This window comes from Oculina patagonica, chromosome 4 (assembly GCF_052425735.1).
Source record: "Oculina patagonica isolate OP01 chromosome 4, crgOcupat, whole genome shotgun sequence".
Classification (NCBI taxonomy): domain Eukaryota; kingdom Metazoa; phylum Cnidaria; class Anthozoa; order Scleractinia; family Oculinidae; genus Oculina; species Oculina patagonica.
In genome coordinates, this window is record NC_135761.1 from 49,306,835 (window position 1) to 49,323,789 (window position 16,955).

The 16,955-nt window shown below is 37.5% G+C and overlaps 1 protein-coding gene across 3 annotated transcripts; it reads left to right on the forward strand.

The window, feature by feature from the left end:
* The first annotated feature begins 472 nt into the window (after positions 1-472).
* Positions 473-15,965, forward strand: LOC144650378 (uncharacterized). 3 transcript variants are annotated; one of them, XM_078510039.1, is made up of 13 exons: positions 475-852; positions 1,802-1,847; positions 3,022-3,228; positions 3,965-4,222; positions 5,053-5,316; positions 6,623-6,898; positions 7,319-7,498; positions 8,095-8,169; positions 8,274-8,348; positions 10,159-10,257; positions 11,631-11,847; positions 14,191-14,318; positions 15,371-15,965. In XM_078510039.1, the coding sequence occupies exons 1-13, from the start codon at positions 532-534 to the stop codon at positions 15,625-15,627; spliced, it is 2,403 nt and encodes an 800-aa protein (XP_078366165.1). In that variant the 5' UTR covers positions 475-531; the 3' UTR covers positions 15,628-15,965. The 3 variants fall into 3 exon arrangements, with proteins under 3 accessions (XP_078366166.1, XP_078366165.1, XP_078366167.1); XM_078510040.1 differs by lacking the exon at positions 8,095-8,169 and having other exon boundaries at positions 473-852; XM_078510041.1 differs by lacking the exon at positions 3,022-3,228 and having other exon boundaries at positions 476-852.
* Positions 15,966-16,955: the final 990 nt, after the last annotated feature.

The window sequence follows — 16,955 nt, forward strand, 5'->3', positions numbered from 1 at the left end:
TGTTATGTTGGAATGGCCTTTTCTGGGTAATTCAGATCTCACGTATGATATTCTAGTTATAATACGCCCCTTATGTTTGTGGTTTCCTTTTAACAGTCAAAGCTAAGACCTCCCTGAATGTAATTTTGAGTCAAAGCCAACTCTTGTTGAAACATTAATTAATATTTTCCGGCAAGATCCTTGTTGGTCTCCTTACTCCAGCGAGTACGTTCTGGTATTATGATCAATTGCCTTGTCGGTTGATAGCCACCCTTGCAATTCTCTTAAGTCAAGAAGTTCAAACTCCTCCATAATTTTAGTATATATAGCTATTTCAGTGTAATTAAACTTGTAGACAAGAAATTTAGTTACTGTGTTCGTGTTGGTATAAAAAGCAGTTCCAAGTCTGGTCAACTGTCCACAGTTAGAGTCCCGCATCCCCGCAGGTCAACTGAATGCATGCCAACAAAATGTGGTTGTCTGAAATCCAAAACCCTTGCGGTATATAATAAGTATTCATCAGTCGTTCAGTCTAGAAACACATCAGCAAACATGGAGAACAAAAGCGTAAAGAACTCGAACGTTTTCCTTTTCGTCCTATCGTTCAATTTGATTCTTACGCTGGGTTCGCTTGGATTCACTTGTTATACTCTGCATCGGTTAGACTCACGTGTAGCAGAAGTTGAACGCGATTTACTGGTTATTAATCATCCGCATCGGTTTGATAATCATGAGATTGTTAAACCAACTTCTGCACATTCGCGTGAGAGTGGATCGCAAATGAAGAAAACTGTTGTCAAAAGGGCTTTGGATAGTCCAAGCATTTGCCAAAAATGCAGCAGCGTTTGTTCAAACTTGAATGGCTATCGAAAGGTAAGTAGATTTCAATCTTTTATAACATGCGATTACTTCCTTCTCGATTCCCCATTAATGAACTATGCCTTTTTAATGCAGTATAGCTCCGTAGATTCATTTCTGTAAGTAAACTTAATTTCCAGAGAAGGGCGAGAGAGGCAATGTTATAGCTTGTCTTGCAAGCTCTTGCTTCGGCTTGTTTTATTAAGTCGAACTTGCGTGCAGATATCCAACGCCGAACGCCTTTTATGACAAAGGTCAAAATCTATATACAGACATAACAAAATTTAATTATAATGAAATGAGATATATTATTAAACCAATTAAAGCTCTTTTCTTTTTCTGGAGTTAAATTCAAAGCCGAGTTACTGCTAAAACAGCACAAAATTTGCAATAATTAATGCAAATTGTAGCATCAATGCTGTTTATACTCTTATTTCAACGCTTTTTTGATATTACTTCTGAATTGTTATCACAACTAAACTTAAAAACGTTCTTGTTCTTCTTCTGTTCTTATTGCAGTTCAGTAAACACGCTCACTGTAGTCCAAGACAACACAAAATTTTCAAATGCTTTCTATAATTCTATAATTTTAATTACGAAATTATTTATTAATTTAAATTTTAGATTCTATAATTTTAATGAAGTTCAAAACCACCCTTTTATGGAATGTTGGTGTTTTCCCCATTACACCAACAACGTGTTGATCAGTGTAGCTTCATAAGCGAATATTCTACCAGTAAGTCAATATGTTTGTTGGCTTGCATTCAAATGGTTCTTGACTTCAATATTCCCTTTGAATACGTTGAAAGACAAGGTTTCATTACAGCTTATTAATCTTGACAAGCTTTCCTATCGATGTTTGGCGGTCGTTCATTACAATTGATTAAGTCCGTAATTGAAAAACCTGCTCACCCAGTTGGTGAATTCAACGAAACTTGAACACAATCTTGTCTTTATTCAACAGAATAAAACAGTGGAAGGACGTCAGGAAAAGATAGTCTGTAAACTGGGTAAGATTTTCATCTATTCTAAGTCACTAACTACCAGAGGTTTTTCTCAAGCGTGGCGGGATGTTTCGGGATTGGCCAGAAACCGCACAAGCGGAAAAGCCTGTGGCAAGAGTATAAGCCAAACTGTTGTTGTTGTAGTTGCTGTATTTTTAACTTCTAAAAAAGGATGTTTCACTGGTCGCCTAAGCGTAAAGTCTAGTGAAAAACGAAGCTTTTGTGTGATCTTTGTGTATACCTTTAAAGAAAAAGTGTGAATATTTTAACAAGGTTAAGACTCGTGATACATTAGTCATCACATAACTTCACATTAAACACCTCAATTTTAAACTTAAAGCTCCCTCGAAATGATACCAAGGACTCTTTTTAAGTTCAAATATTGAGATAGGCAGATTATAGCGATGAGACTCGTCAAATATAAGACTCGTCCAATATAACATTTGCTTGAAGGGCCTTGTAGTGGTTGGGAAACATTGCTGTGAAGGAAAACATTTCTTCGACAATTTGAAGACTGACTGAGACATTAAGATAGTGAAATCCCACCGAAAGCCTGTGTTATTTCTTGAAGAACCGAGATGGATCTGCTTATGAAATGGAGGCAGCGTGGCCGAGTGGTTAGAGCGCCGGACTTGAGATCTGGAGGTCCCGAGCGAGTTCATGTCCCGTTCTGACCACTATCTGGATTTGTTCTCGGTCGTCCCGAGTTCAAATCCTCGGTCATGCTTGTAAATAGCCAACTGGTCTGCCTCCTGCCAGTTGGGATTTTTAATCATGTTACGTTTAATTAATTTTTTTTTTTTACCTTTACCTTTTAATGGATTTTTTAACGGACACGAAGAAGTAAATTCTTAGCAAACGCCTCGTCGACAGCTTACTCGTGCAAATCCAAACTGTACAGTCTGCTAGAACAAGGATATCTTTAATTAAGCCAAGAAACAGTCCTCAAATTACAACAAGCTAAGTAGAAATATGAGAAAGTTTAAGCTAATAACCATGGCAAATTACAAACATGTCTCCTATCTTAACAAACAAACAAACAAACAATCAATAAGAATCTCGACAAAAACAAACAAACAAACAAACAAACAAACAATTCTCATCAAACTTCACACTGATCAAGACGTCGTTAACTTTAGCTTTAAATGGTGTTGCTGATGTCATACATCAATCTCTTCAGGTGTGGGGCCTCAAGGCCCACCAGGACCTCCCGGTCCATCTGGAAGTACTGGCCCCCAGGGCCATTCCGGACCGAGTGGTAGGAGAGGAAAAAAGGGAACAACTGGTCCACCCGGTCCCCAGGGAAAGCGAGGTGGCAGAGGAAGGCCAGGACCCCCTGGGAATTGTACACAGAATGAAAAAACCCGCAATGAAAGATATCAGCTTGGTAAGATTTAATGTCTGTTGGATATTTAACCCTTTAGCATGTTGTGATGTGATTTGTATTTTTGTCCAAACAGTTATGGAGTGTTTTAGAAAAGTGACCGATTGAGTTTTTGTCGTTTATTGCGGTTGTAGTCATGGCTTTTCATATGAAACTGATAAATAGCTGTCTTAAGTTTCTCCTAACGTTTTGTGAAAATTGGATACTACCGAAGCACAAATTAAACCTGCATAATTTGGGCCGAACTTTATTGGATGAGTATAGTTTGCGCATTGCTTTTAGTTTTGCAAAACTACTTTTGGTGATCAGTTTAAAAAACACGCGTCACTTTCTGAACCAAGCAAGAGTAAAACCAAAACTAATCGTGACTAAATCACACTTTTTCATGCCTTTAATGCACGCTAAATGCATTGGTCTTGAGGTTATTTTGGTTCACTGTGTTTGTCTGTGCCCTTTGTCACGTGTTTGTTATCCTTTTGTGTTCATACAAATTGGCCTCCAAGCCTCGTTAGCATGTGCAAAGACCAAAAAGAAATCGAACTTGCAGGGAGGGTTGGAGGGCGATTTGCATGTACATAAAAGAATAACAAATCGACTGCAGAAGATACATTTTAAATCACTATTTCTTTTTTCCAGTTGTGGCATAAATAACGGTAGGGGTTAAACAGAGAAGGCTTGCAACGACAACAACCTAAGAATAGCAAATTAAATGCCTTTTTGATCTTTTTTCATCTTCCAGAGCCACCATACTTCATTGCAAAACCTTCTCCAGTGACAGTTCAAGAGAAAAAGAACGTCACATTACCCTGTGAAGCAATTGGGTTTCCACAGCCAGTGATCACGTGGTCTAAGAATGGTCACGTGATAGAAGAAATGGAACAGAAGAAGGGACATTTGGCATTAAAGGATATCCAGTTTGAAGACCGCGGTATTTACACCTGTACAGCGGAGAATCTGTTGGGCAGAGTTGAATTATCAGTGAATGTAACGGTGAACGGTATGTAAAGCGATAAATATTACCAATAATAATTTATTCTTCTAAGGACCACATTTTGAAAACACGTTAGATCTCATTCAATCACTTATGGAGTATATATTTGGAATTGACAGTACACATACTTCTTAGCATAATATTAACACTCGCTTCGCAACTAGGAGTAACTACTACCTTCCAAAAATTTCGAACCAACTATGGTAAATTTAATATTCGCTATAACGGACCAAAATTGCGGAATAAAATTGGTAAAATTTTCAAGATTCTCACTTTATTCTCGTTTAAAAGAGAATTAATTTCGTATTTTATTAAATTCTATTGGTGCTGGTCGGTTGGTGGTGAATTTTGAGCATTGCATATGACGTTTTCATGCATACAATACAATACAATCTTTATTTAACGTGATCAGCAGCACTTAGCTAAACAGCTAGTTTTCAGGTGCGCCACGAAATAAAAATACAAAATATAAAAAATAAAAACTTCTTGGAAGTGTATAAAAATGAATTAAGCTATAATTAAGAATAACTACGAATTACAATATTGTCTAACTAAGATTAAAAATATAAAAATTTAAAATTTACAAATTAAAAAAAAGATTAAAATTTTATTACAAACAGTAAAATAGCAATAATAAAAATTGACAAAATACTCGATCAAAGTCCCGTAAAATTTAATGTTTAAATTCTATTGGGGGTGAAATTGTAGTGTTACGGCCTAGTGTAGGGAAAGGCCAACTGGAAAAGACAAATCGAGGGTTTGGCAGAGACGGAAATTGGAGTTCCACTGTATATATCAAATAAATTCAACTTTTCTCACGTTCATGCTGTTTTCAGTTCCAGAACGACTTGAGACGGCGACACCAAAAAAATTTATAACAGCCTACAAAACGTGGGATACTATTCTCACCTGTGACATTGTTGGCTATCCCACCCCTGAGATTAAATGGATAGAATCTGCTAACAACAGACATGTTATTTCTGGTAACAAGCTTACGATTATAAACACAACAGAAGAAGATAAAGGATCTTATTTTTGCCGCGGACGAAATCAGTTGGGTGATAAGTTCCAAGTGATTACGGTCGATGTAGAAGACGTGGGTAAGTTAAGATTCTGACATAATATCACGATAACTCAAAATCCTGAAGTTTGTTGAATAAATAATCAGGGCCCCGCTGACAAACTTTGGGTTAAAATAAAAAGCCGGGGTACAGATTCACGAAGCTTTTCCGCTAAAGATAAAATACCTTTTAAGTATTCTTTCTCTTAACAATAAGTCTTTGTGTTTGAACAATACAAACAATGTTAAGCCTCGTATGTACAAGCAAATTCATACTCGTGCTGTGGTATGGGGAAGTGGGTGGGTTAAGGGGAGGGGGGAGTTGTTACCCCTCCCCGAGGATTTCGCAGATGAAAATTAATTTACATCAAAGACCTTAGCTTGCTCCACAAGTTGACTTTATTTTTTAAGGCTATGACGTCATATGACGCAATTAGATTCTGCCATCTTGGATTTCACTATTTTATTACAGAAAGTCAGAAAAAAGCGGAAAGTGATATAAAATCAAGCCGAAATTTTAATAGAATGTTACATCATATAAATCTTGCAATACTGTTTTATAAAAAAAAAATAACTAGCTAATTAAAGAATTATGTCGTAGACGACATTTGACCAAAACCGCATGCAATTATAATTACAGTATGATGTTGCCACGGCATTTTCAAAAAGCAAAGTTGAATAAACAGCTAATGAAAGTAGGGCTGTCCCAGTGTCAAGGATGCTAGGCAATTTTTTGGCAGCTTTTCGTCTTTCGAGCAACTTTTTTCCTTTCGAGCAACTTTCGAGCAACTTTTTGCAACTTCAAGACCGAAGATTATCAGAGTGTTGTTCGGAGGTCAAACGAACGTTTCCCAGCATTTGTCGAACTTCTACGAAGTATAAGGATATTTGCCGAGGATTTCCGAGGAAGTTCAGAAGATGCTTGAACTTTAGGATCATGCAACATTAGAAACTTGTCAGCAAACCTGACGTCATCGGTATTTTCACGACTGTTCTTAGTGGAAGAAAACCTTTAATTATGTTGCAGTTAAATTACATGAAAATACTTGGATATCATTCCTTTAACGAGATATGCTTATGTCTGGAAAAAATTTTCTTCAAGAGCAACTTTTTGGATTTGGGGCAACTTTCTGGCAAGTTTAAGAACTGTTTCGAGCAACTTTTTGGGAAATTTCGAGCATCTTTGGGACAGCTCTAAATGAAAGCTTCAGCACCACAAAGTTGATCGCTTTTTAAAAATTGCGACTTAAGCCTTTAGGTGGGGCAGGGGGTCCTCAATTAAACGCCCTGTAAGACTTTTGTGATGAAAGCATGAGCTAATCATGTTGTTTTTCTGTTTCCTTAAGTAAATCCCTATTTTACGTCAAGTCCTCCGAGTAAAATTCAGGTGAAGAAAGTTGGCGATGTTGTCAAAGTCACTTGTGCTGCCGGTGGTTCGCCTCTACCTGATGTCAAATGGTTCAAGGATGGGCAACGCGTTTTACCTGCAGCAGTGCATCGCGGAAAAGACATAATAAAGAGTGAATTGATCATTTATCACTTTAAACCGAACGATACTGGGGTCTACACGTGCCTATTCCATAATGACAAGAACGGGACAGCGGAAGCTAGTACAAACTTAGGTATGTGAATAGATTTTGTTTGATACAACGAACATAGGCTCTCTTTTCAGAGGTTACTGTTCAGAAATTTTGGGTGGGGTGTACGGGCGCGTTTCCTGAAACAATCACTCTACTTCAGGACCTGCTTTGGTTTGGTACGTAAAAATTGTAGATGGCATACAAATTACCGAATATTACTAATCATGAAAATAGTTCTTTTTACCAGTTATACTTAATTGTTGACAGTGTACACAAACCATACCTTATCCCAGTCCAAAATGGCCAAAAACTATACCGATCTATACCCTATTTTAGAACAACATGTACAAGGCTTGAAAACAATACCTTTGGGTGACGCACATACCTGATATAGGGTACCCTCGGGGGAGGCCGGGGGTGGATGGGGGCTGTCCAATTTTATCTGTCTTGTTATCTTGTTAGTCTTGGTCAATTGTGGTGATCCTGGCACCCCGCCAAACGGACTAAAACGTGGTTCCCGGTACTGGACTGGGGATTTTGTGTCATTCTTTTGTCATCCGGGATATCGTATGATTGGACCGGCTGCTAGACTGTGCCTGCCGTCCGGTAAATGGAGTGGTGGACAGCCTTCATGCATACATGGTAAGAGGAATTCATTATGTGTATGTACAGTCGAACCTCGATACAACGACGATCCAAGGGACTGCAAAATATGCTCGTTATAACGAGGTTTCGTTATCAGGGTTATATCGGGTTTAAATTTATGTCACTACTACTAGAGTCAAGAATATCGTTTGGTTTACCGTTATATCGAGGCTCGTTAAATCAAGGTTTCACTGTCCTATACTGTAAATGAAGGAACGACAAAAACTTAGAGGCCATTAATCAATTATTGACAAGCGTTTGCTATTCTTTGCCATTCCTCTCTTCTGTACGTTTGAACTTGAATTTAAATAGTTGCAATTTATTTACTTTGAGAAAGCACAGTTACTTTTTAGGTTTTGTTTCTCACAGACAAAAAATGAATTAAAAAGGGTTCAAACTTTAATGTGGCCAAAAAATTCAAACACCAATAAAATGCTGTATTATTCGTTATACTTTTGATGCATGATCTCATTAGAATAAATGTGCGAAAGCCTACAAGGGTCCTGCAAGCTTACATGAGCTTATAATCCAATTTACTGACTTTTGTTTGGCGTTCTCGCCAACACTAAGCTTCCTCAAATGTTTTTTGACAGGGGAACTGAACGAAACGCAAAAAGCGATTGACGCTTTGTCTGAAAAGGTTACCAAGTTAGAGACACAGCAAAAAGGTAACAGCAAAGTAAAACTAGGATAAAAACAGAGATGACTGCAATTGAATTCTATTGAGCGTGGCACCAAACTGACACCTCCTTAAAAATGTTTTTATCAACAGGAGAACTGAATGAAACGCAAAACGCCATTGACACTTTGTACGAAAAGGTTACCAAGGTAACGGCACCGCTAAAAGGTAACAGTAAGTAAAACCAGAAAAAAATTAAAACAGGGATAGAGGAGGAGGAGGATTCGAGCGAGGAGGTTTCGCATTCACAGACATGAAATAATAGGCAAAATTGTGATGTGTTATTCGTGACATAGACCTCCTTTTTAACCATATATTGTTTAAGTGCTAACCCTTGTCAGGCGCGGATCCAGGGAAAATGATGGCTGTTTTCTGATAACAAGAGTACCGAAGGCTTAAGCCCCCTGGGGAGCGGAAAGGGGGTCAGGGGCATGCTCCCACCGGAAAACTTTTAGATTTTTACTCCCAGAGGAACTTCTGCCTCCCTCAAGTACCATTCCCTTGTATTTTGAGTAAAGCAGGCAAGGTAATAACCGTTTTTGTTTTACTCCAGATGAAGTGTTGAAAATTGGCAGTTTTTGTAATAATTAATTTATTTGTTTGAATAAATGAGTGTTGCGTTTTACTATTTAAAAAATCTGACCGATTTCCTTGAAACGGTGGAAACAGGTATGGATCCGCGCTTGCTTGTATAGATGGCACTCTGTAGACCTATTTTCTAGACCAAGAAAAGTCTTGAGCGTATTTATTAGGAAATAAAAAGTGACTAACATTACCCCCCTGGGCTCACTAGCATAAGCTATGACAACTGGGTGAAAAGAAAAATCGCCTTTAGACCGTATATAAAACTTGTCTCATACCAAAAAAAAGAGAAAATAGACGCTAAGACGATTAAGTGTGAAGCAAATGTGAAAAACTCACTTAAGTCTTATAGAAGTTCATTTCGGCGCAACTTATTGCGAGAAAGAGAGCACTTCTGCACAGAAGTGTTCAACCAACAGTAATCAGAAACATGGTCCAAACCAGGCTGGAAAAACTCAAATTCTCAACATATATCGGGCATGCAATAAGCTTTGCTAGATCTCATGGATATTCTTTTGAGTATATTGAATTTCTTTTATCATTCAGGATGACCAACAATTTTAAGACAACGTGGTGGCCATAAAAAAGTTAAATGGCTATAAGACTGCTATACACTAGCTACACTCGGCAAAAGTTCTAAATATACACTAATAAAAATGCTCCTGTCTGTGAGCAGTTTTGGCAGATTGGCCTCCTCCCTTCGCGTCCTCTCAGTCTTCCACCATATTCTCTGCGCATGCCATCCCCCACTCTCCCTTCCCAGCGATTTGTAGTGTTGTAATCTATTCGAATCGCCACAGAAAACACACACACACTCAAAGGTCCACCTATTCAAGACTCTTCTCGTCGATCATGAGTTCAGTACAGGCTCGCATTGCAACAGTTCTGACCTATATATTCACTCCTCTGTCCATTGAAACTTGAGTTGATTAGATATCAGGGCGCTAACATCTGGAATGCTATCAGTGATAACATTAAGCTTCTGTCACTTAAACAATTTAAGAAAAAGTTCAAATCAAGCATTATTGCAAGCTATTAACTAAACTATTTATAACTCTTATTTTCAATTCATTTTTTCTGTTAGTAAATCTGTCCATATAATTTATTTTCCACCTTTTTTCACTAAATTTCTTAGAGGGGCTATGTCACGCAATTTTAGGCAATTTCGGCACTAAGGATGGCTGCCCAATCTTATTAACCAATGTTGGTTATTTTGGGCAGCCATGCACTTTATTTTATTTTTATTCCTGTCTGTATTGTAAATTTAATTTAATTAAGGGTGCGAATAAAAAGTTGTTGTTGTTGTTGTTGTTGCAGTTGAAATGATTATTACAGTTTTATTAGATATTTTTCTAAAAAGACCACACAGTCACTTTAGAAACATCTTTATCAACAGGGAAACTAGAAGAAACCAAAACAAAAATTGCCAGATTGGAAAAGAGGGTAAGAGAGTTGGAAACGAGACCACAGATACAGGGACCCATCATTACACCAGGTACGCATAGAATATAACCGAACACCATTCCTCCGGAAATTAAACTAAAACAACTCACACTTTCACGTGAGTGAAACTCTCTACTGACTATATGTACAGGACATCAACTCTCTCAAGCTGGTAGAGCACTTTTAAATCTCTAAACAACCATCGCATGCACTATGCAAGATTTTATTTTCATTATAAATGATAGACTTTTATAGGGTGGTTTTAATTTGAGTGTCGTAAAGCCAAAACCAAAGCAAATAAATTGACCAATCACAGCAAAACGTTAACAACGCAGTGAAAAATGAAATGTCGGAGCACGTGACCGGAGCATATAGCGGCGCCAACTGAGTGCGGGAAACTCGAGTGTGATCACTATAAGTTTTTGATTTGGCATCTGATTGGTTAACTGAGTGATACGAGTTTTTATTAACTAATCAATATTCCTTTCGACTCTAAATCGTACACGTAAAGCCGCTCCATTAAATTCTCAATCGTAAAACCATTCTGTTGTAATTTTATTGTTATTTAAAGCTTACACATTACAAACAGGGGAACTTATCTTCAAAAGCGTGTAATTCTACATGGAAATATTGCTGCAGATCTCTTTCTAAAAGATTTATTTCTATGACCCTTATAATCTGATACCCCACATGGACCATAACATCCCTTCCAACCTACGTTTGGCCGATTATCCTGCCCAAAAGTCGACAAAAACTTGTAGATGCCCTAGATATATAGAGGATATTACATGGTTGCGCGGAGATATGAAATTTATCTTCGAGTGTTCAAATCGATATCTCACGAGTGAGCGCAGCGAACGAGTGGGAAATTGATTTGAACACGAGAAGATAAACTTCATATCTCCAAGCAACCATGTAATATTCTGTTTATTATATAAACCTACTAATTACCATGTTTTTGACGATTTTCCGAAGATTTCCGACCGTTTTCCGAGGATTTCCGAAGATTTTCAAAATGTTGTCCGAAGGTCGTACGAATGTTTCCGAACATTTTCCGAACTTTTCCGAAAATTTCCGAAGATATCCGAAGATTGCCGAAGATTGCCGAGGAAGATCCGAGGATGTTTCGACTTAATATCGATTTTCTTTGGCTCATTAAGCATTGAAACAGGGCACACTTGCCAGAAAATGTTCCGAAATCGATATCTTCACATGTGAAAATAACATGTTATTTTCACGTGTGAAGATATGATTTTTTCGTGCGAAAGATTTCCTGGTATTTTACTGATGTTTATATAATAAATATATATATATTCGGGATTTTACGCAAATATAAGCAAATAAAATCACTTCTGCTTACCATGTCAATAGATTAAACAAAACATCGCCCAGATGGAGAAAGGCCTCATTTTTTTTTTGTTTCAGACACCTCATACTTTCTGTCGTTCGAGGAAAAAGAAACCGGTAATTACGTCATCAAACGTGGTATGCCAAGACTCACAGCCGTGACAATTTGTCTATGGATTAAAACCACTGACACCACTGGCGGTGCACTGCTGAGCTATGCTGTTCCTGGAACAGACAACGAACTGCTTCTCGAAGAAAACGGCAAAACTTTTCGGGTGGCAGACATCGAAGCTAGGTAACTCATTTTCTTTTTTGCGCGCTACAGTTTAAAAATAACTTATTCGTATCAATACTGATAAGAAATCGTGGGTGCATGGAGGAAGCAAAACATGATCGTTCTCTAAATTGAGTTGGGAGGTAAAGAAATATTTTTAAGTCAGCCGTAAAGTAACCCAAGACTTTAATTTTGCTTGTGTTAAAAATTTGTAAAATACAATATTTAACAACTATTCTCCTCAGTGTCGGTGGCTAGTTGTGGATATTTACCTCGCTGCGAAGTATATACTAACACAGTGAGATGATATTTATACCTAATCGTACCTTTTTGGTACGCTTCGGCGGCATATCAGGCGAGTTTGGTCGAGCCATGGTTCGTATTTTGGCGAGACGCAGTCGAGCCAAAATACCCATGGCGAGACCAAACGAGCCTGATATGCAGCCGAAGCGTACCAAAAGGGTACGATTAGGTATTAACCGTACCCAAATTCAGCCAAAAATTCGGTTATATATTTAATTAACGCTCTGTTGAAGCCATGCTTGCCAGGTGCGTACTGCAAATTGCGTTGACCTGCTTGTGTTGATACCTTTTTGTTCTTCAACACTTTTATCAAGTTCCTCTTCTGCCTTTTGTTCCACTCGTTTGTTTGGAGTTTCATTCTCTAAATTTTCAAAATCAAAATTTCGCGAAAAATGTGGAAATTCCAACTCCATTGTTTCTGAATGTTTCAGTACACGTCGGCAAACATCGCGCAATTGACGAGCGCGCTTAAGTTTAGTTTTGGCGGGAAAGTTTTTCTCCTTTTACTATCGCTTAACACCAGCTAAATTTAAATTACGAGGTTCTGTTTTATTGGTAAAACCTCTTTTCAATTCATCGCTCGGTAACACTACTTTACTCCAAAGTGACCGTGATATAGTGGCATATCAGGTCAGTGACTTGATATCGTAGGATATCAGGACAGTAGATCGCGCTTCTGATTGGCTTCTTGCGAATTTGGGTACGGTAAAGCCCGAAAGAATGACTTTTGACTAGTTTTTAACCCTTCAAAGATTAGTTTTCTCGCCACGTTGCTCGGAGGTGAATAGCAAAGGATATTCTGAGTTTGAGTAGCCAATCAGCGCGCGCCAAAAGCGCTTTCCACTGTTTTAATACCGGTATATACTTAACGTATATGTTTTTAACTAAACCATATAAAACTCTTCCTTGCCCTTAACGGAAAAAAATCAGCCATTAAATTAGAATGATAAAAAAAACACTTTTCAAATGTTCATGCTAACGACAATTTGATGAACGGTTCATGACATACATTTGTATAATTGTAATTACAGCACAAGGAACTAAACCTATAATCTAAGAATGTGCACAAGAATTTTTTTCAATAATAGTAATAATAATAATAATAATAACGATAACGATAACGAAAATAATTATAACATCGATGACGATAACGATAACGATAGTGATAATGATAATAATAACATTCAGCCCGTGCCGGAAAAACAATTTCTTCATAGAAAGAAAAGGGTGTAGCACAATCGATAAGGGCCTACCCGTAAGCGACGTTGTTTGCAAATCGATCAACTAGTCAAGATGGCGAAAAAAAAAAGATTAGAAAGCGATAGTGTGGAAGAAACACTTCCAATTTATTTTGGATATGAAGGCTGAACGCTTTCTCATAAAATTGGATTAGCGTAGAAGAGCTTAAGACGGAATCCACTAGGAAGTCGAGTAATATTTATTAAAGTTGGACAAAAATCAATTTCCAGAATAATTAAAATCCTATATTGCGTTATTTCCTACCCTTAATAAAAGGTAAAGATGTAAGTAATTATCCGTGATAACACCAACAACAATTTCTTATCAAAGTCTGAGAAAATGAATTTCAAAGTTCACAAGGTATATATGGGCAAAATCTCACGTGTAGCCATTTCGTAAATTCGTCTTAAGCGATTCAGTGGAATTCAACGGAACTTCCAAATGTGTTTTCGATGTGTGGTGTTGTTAGAAAAGATTTCTTTTGATAAGATATTTGAAGCAGTAACAAAAAAGCTTGCAATAAGGTGGAAATAATTCTGGTACAACAATTTCTTGTCAGAGTCTGAGAAAATAATATTTAAAGTTCACAAGCTATGGGCAAAAGCTTACATCTTTTAAGAGATTCAGTGGAATTCAGCGGAACTTCCAAATGTGTTTTCGATGTGTGGTGTTGTTAGAAAAGATTTCTTTCGATATGATATTTGAAGCAGTAACACAAAAGCTTGCAATCAGGTGTAAATAGTTTTGGTACATAATTTTGTCCAATAACTACTCGAAGTCCTGGCGGATTTCCTCTTAATTGTTTTGCTGCTTTGTTTAAAGGATTGTTCCGATGACTGTTAACAACGGAAGGTGGCACCACATCTGCGTAACGTGGGAGAATACCGCTGGATCATGGAAGTTATTCAAAGATGGCAGTGTTGCGAAGTCTGGTACAGGTCTTGCAAAAGGTACATGTAAAGTGTTTTGTACCAAGTCAGAAACTGACCAAGAAACAAATATATTTCCAAATATGGCCTCCTAACTAGTATATTTATACCTCATACACCGTAAAATCCCGAAATAAACCATAGGCTTGTATTTGCTCAACGTCCCTTTATGCATATTATATTTTCGGGGAGGGCTTATAAGGGAGTAGGGGGCGGCGGCATTTTTAGGAATTTGCGTCTCAGAAATCTACAGGTTTCTATTTGTGCCTTTAAGAACAACCCTTTGTAAAACTCTCTAACGGTAACGATATAAAAACCCAAACCAAGTCCAGCTCTGAGCATCTCCTAACGTTAATAATATAAAATACGAAAAAGCCCTGCGAAGGGTGTTGTAAATAAGCTAGGGACTGGGCCGATTTTGACCTTTGAGGTCTGAGTCGAGTCTCGTGAAACGCGCACAAGAGAGGAATCGGAAAGAGAACGGAAAGAAGTCTAGTGCGGACATTTATCTATCTGTAGTGCGGAACATATCTATCGGGACACGGAATAATCTCTTAAAACAACATTGTCATATATGGGAATCTATCAAAGGGTCAAAATAAAGAGTATGGATAATCGATCGGATCGGAAAATTTTTATCTGTCTTTAAAAGCTATAATTAAATGGACTTTATTATAAAAAAATTTGGGGCTTATTATAACTAGACGAAGTTTGCGGTAATTTAGTAAGTTACGTACAAGTAATCGCACACTTCACAAAATTGAAAATATATGCAATGTCATTTAATGAGATATTTTTGATTGACTTTGAGGTAGTTTTTGTTCGACCAATCAATTACGAAGGTAAGCATGCGCATCGGGTCATCATAAACTGCTCTGAGAGTTATGGCCATAGGCGCTTTTTCGTTTTTGGTGTTGTTTTTTGCATGTTAAAGGGGGAAAGTAAATACCTATGAAAAGAATTTAACCATGGACATTCCCTCAGGCTACGGCCCTTGTACCGCCAGCGACAAGAAATACTATTCAAATCGAGGAAATAACTTATTAATCCATCGTTTTTTAACATTTCCATAGGCCATGTGATCCGTGACGGTGGAGCCCTGGTATTAGGACAGGAGCAAGACGCAGTGGAAGGAGGCTTTGAACAACATGAAAGCTTCGTCGGTCAAATGACAGGTGTCAACATCTGGAATAAAGTTTTAACAGACAAAGATATCAAGTATTTGTATCAGTCGTGCCGGAGAGGGGAGGGGAACGTGTTCAAGTGGCGCGACTTTAATCACGTGGTGGGCTCAGTGGAAATCAATAAAGTGCGGCCATCATGTTCTTAAAACCACCGTGGAGATGTTAGCTAAGCGCTTTATTGAAAAATACTTTTGGTTTTAGAGCATCTGACATTAAATAAAAACATTGAAATTGTTACATAAATGTGTCTTAAGCTAACTGTAGCCTGCGTTGCAGACTAACTAAACCGTGGTATGGGGTTTAGTTAGTCTGCAACTCAGGCTAGCTAACTGGGGACACTAAAATAATAAAGTAATAAAAGTAGTGTATACTGTATGAATCATGCTAAGGTAAATTAAAAAAAATTAAACTTGAAAATTAACAATTGTTGTAGACTACTGCATCTTTTCATTTGTGTGCTAATAAATTTACTTCTCCTTGCCTCAGATGAGTTCTTGTCTCTTCCGGCTTTGTACAGTTAATCTTTTACTGAATTTTTGAACGTCGTTCCAGCTTCTTTGTAGCTCTTCTTGTATGAGGTTGTATTTATTTTTTGTTCTCGTTCTTACTGTGATTTCTGTTATTTCAAGCATTTTCCTTCTTTTCTTTAACTGTTGATGACGAATTTAATAACGTCACTGATAACCACTGTTTTATAAAAAAAAAAATAACAGCAAATACTTCCCATGATCGAAAGCTGAGAATTAGAAGACTCGAGTCCTTGGAAACTAACAACCGTATGTTAGCAGGACGTGACAAAATTATCAGAAAAATGGTGCAAAAAAACTGCAAACTGGTCTTTTGACGACATCAAGGTAATATAACAATGAAGAAAAATGAAACGGAAGGATGCATTAAACGTAGTTCGAATTTCAGTCGTCCTCTCTGGTAGCTTATTACTTGATGGTTTTGGCAGCTACTTGATTTAAAATAGACATCTCTTCTGAAATAGGAAAAATATATAACGATAAAAAGTGAAGGAATAAATTACAACCGTCATGATTACGGGTATAAATAAACAGAACGGTGTGTGGAATTGCTGTTTATACTGCGAAAACTCATTTTAAGCTCCCCCCTCCCATTATGGAAGCAAGGACCAGCGTAACAAAAACAGAAGCACCGGATCCTACTGATGGAGGATCTAATCAGCTCTAAAATTATGAATAAACAAAAAGGAGCAAGGCTGATTTTACAGTAAAGGAATATACCGTATTTATTCGTTTAAGCGCCCTGGGCGCTTATTAAATTTTGGACCTTGAGAGTAGGCGCTTGAGGCTGGGCGCTTATTTAATGTTCACCACTGATTAAGCAAGTAGAACGCTTATTTTGCAAGAAAAAAGTAAATAATACTGAACAGAACGTGAAGATGTCCAAAAGCCAATTTTTTACTGATCATTGAAAGTTTTCTGTAAGAGAAAGCTTGGTCTTTGGGGTA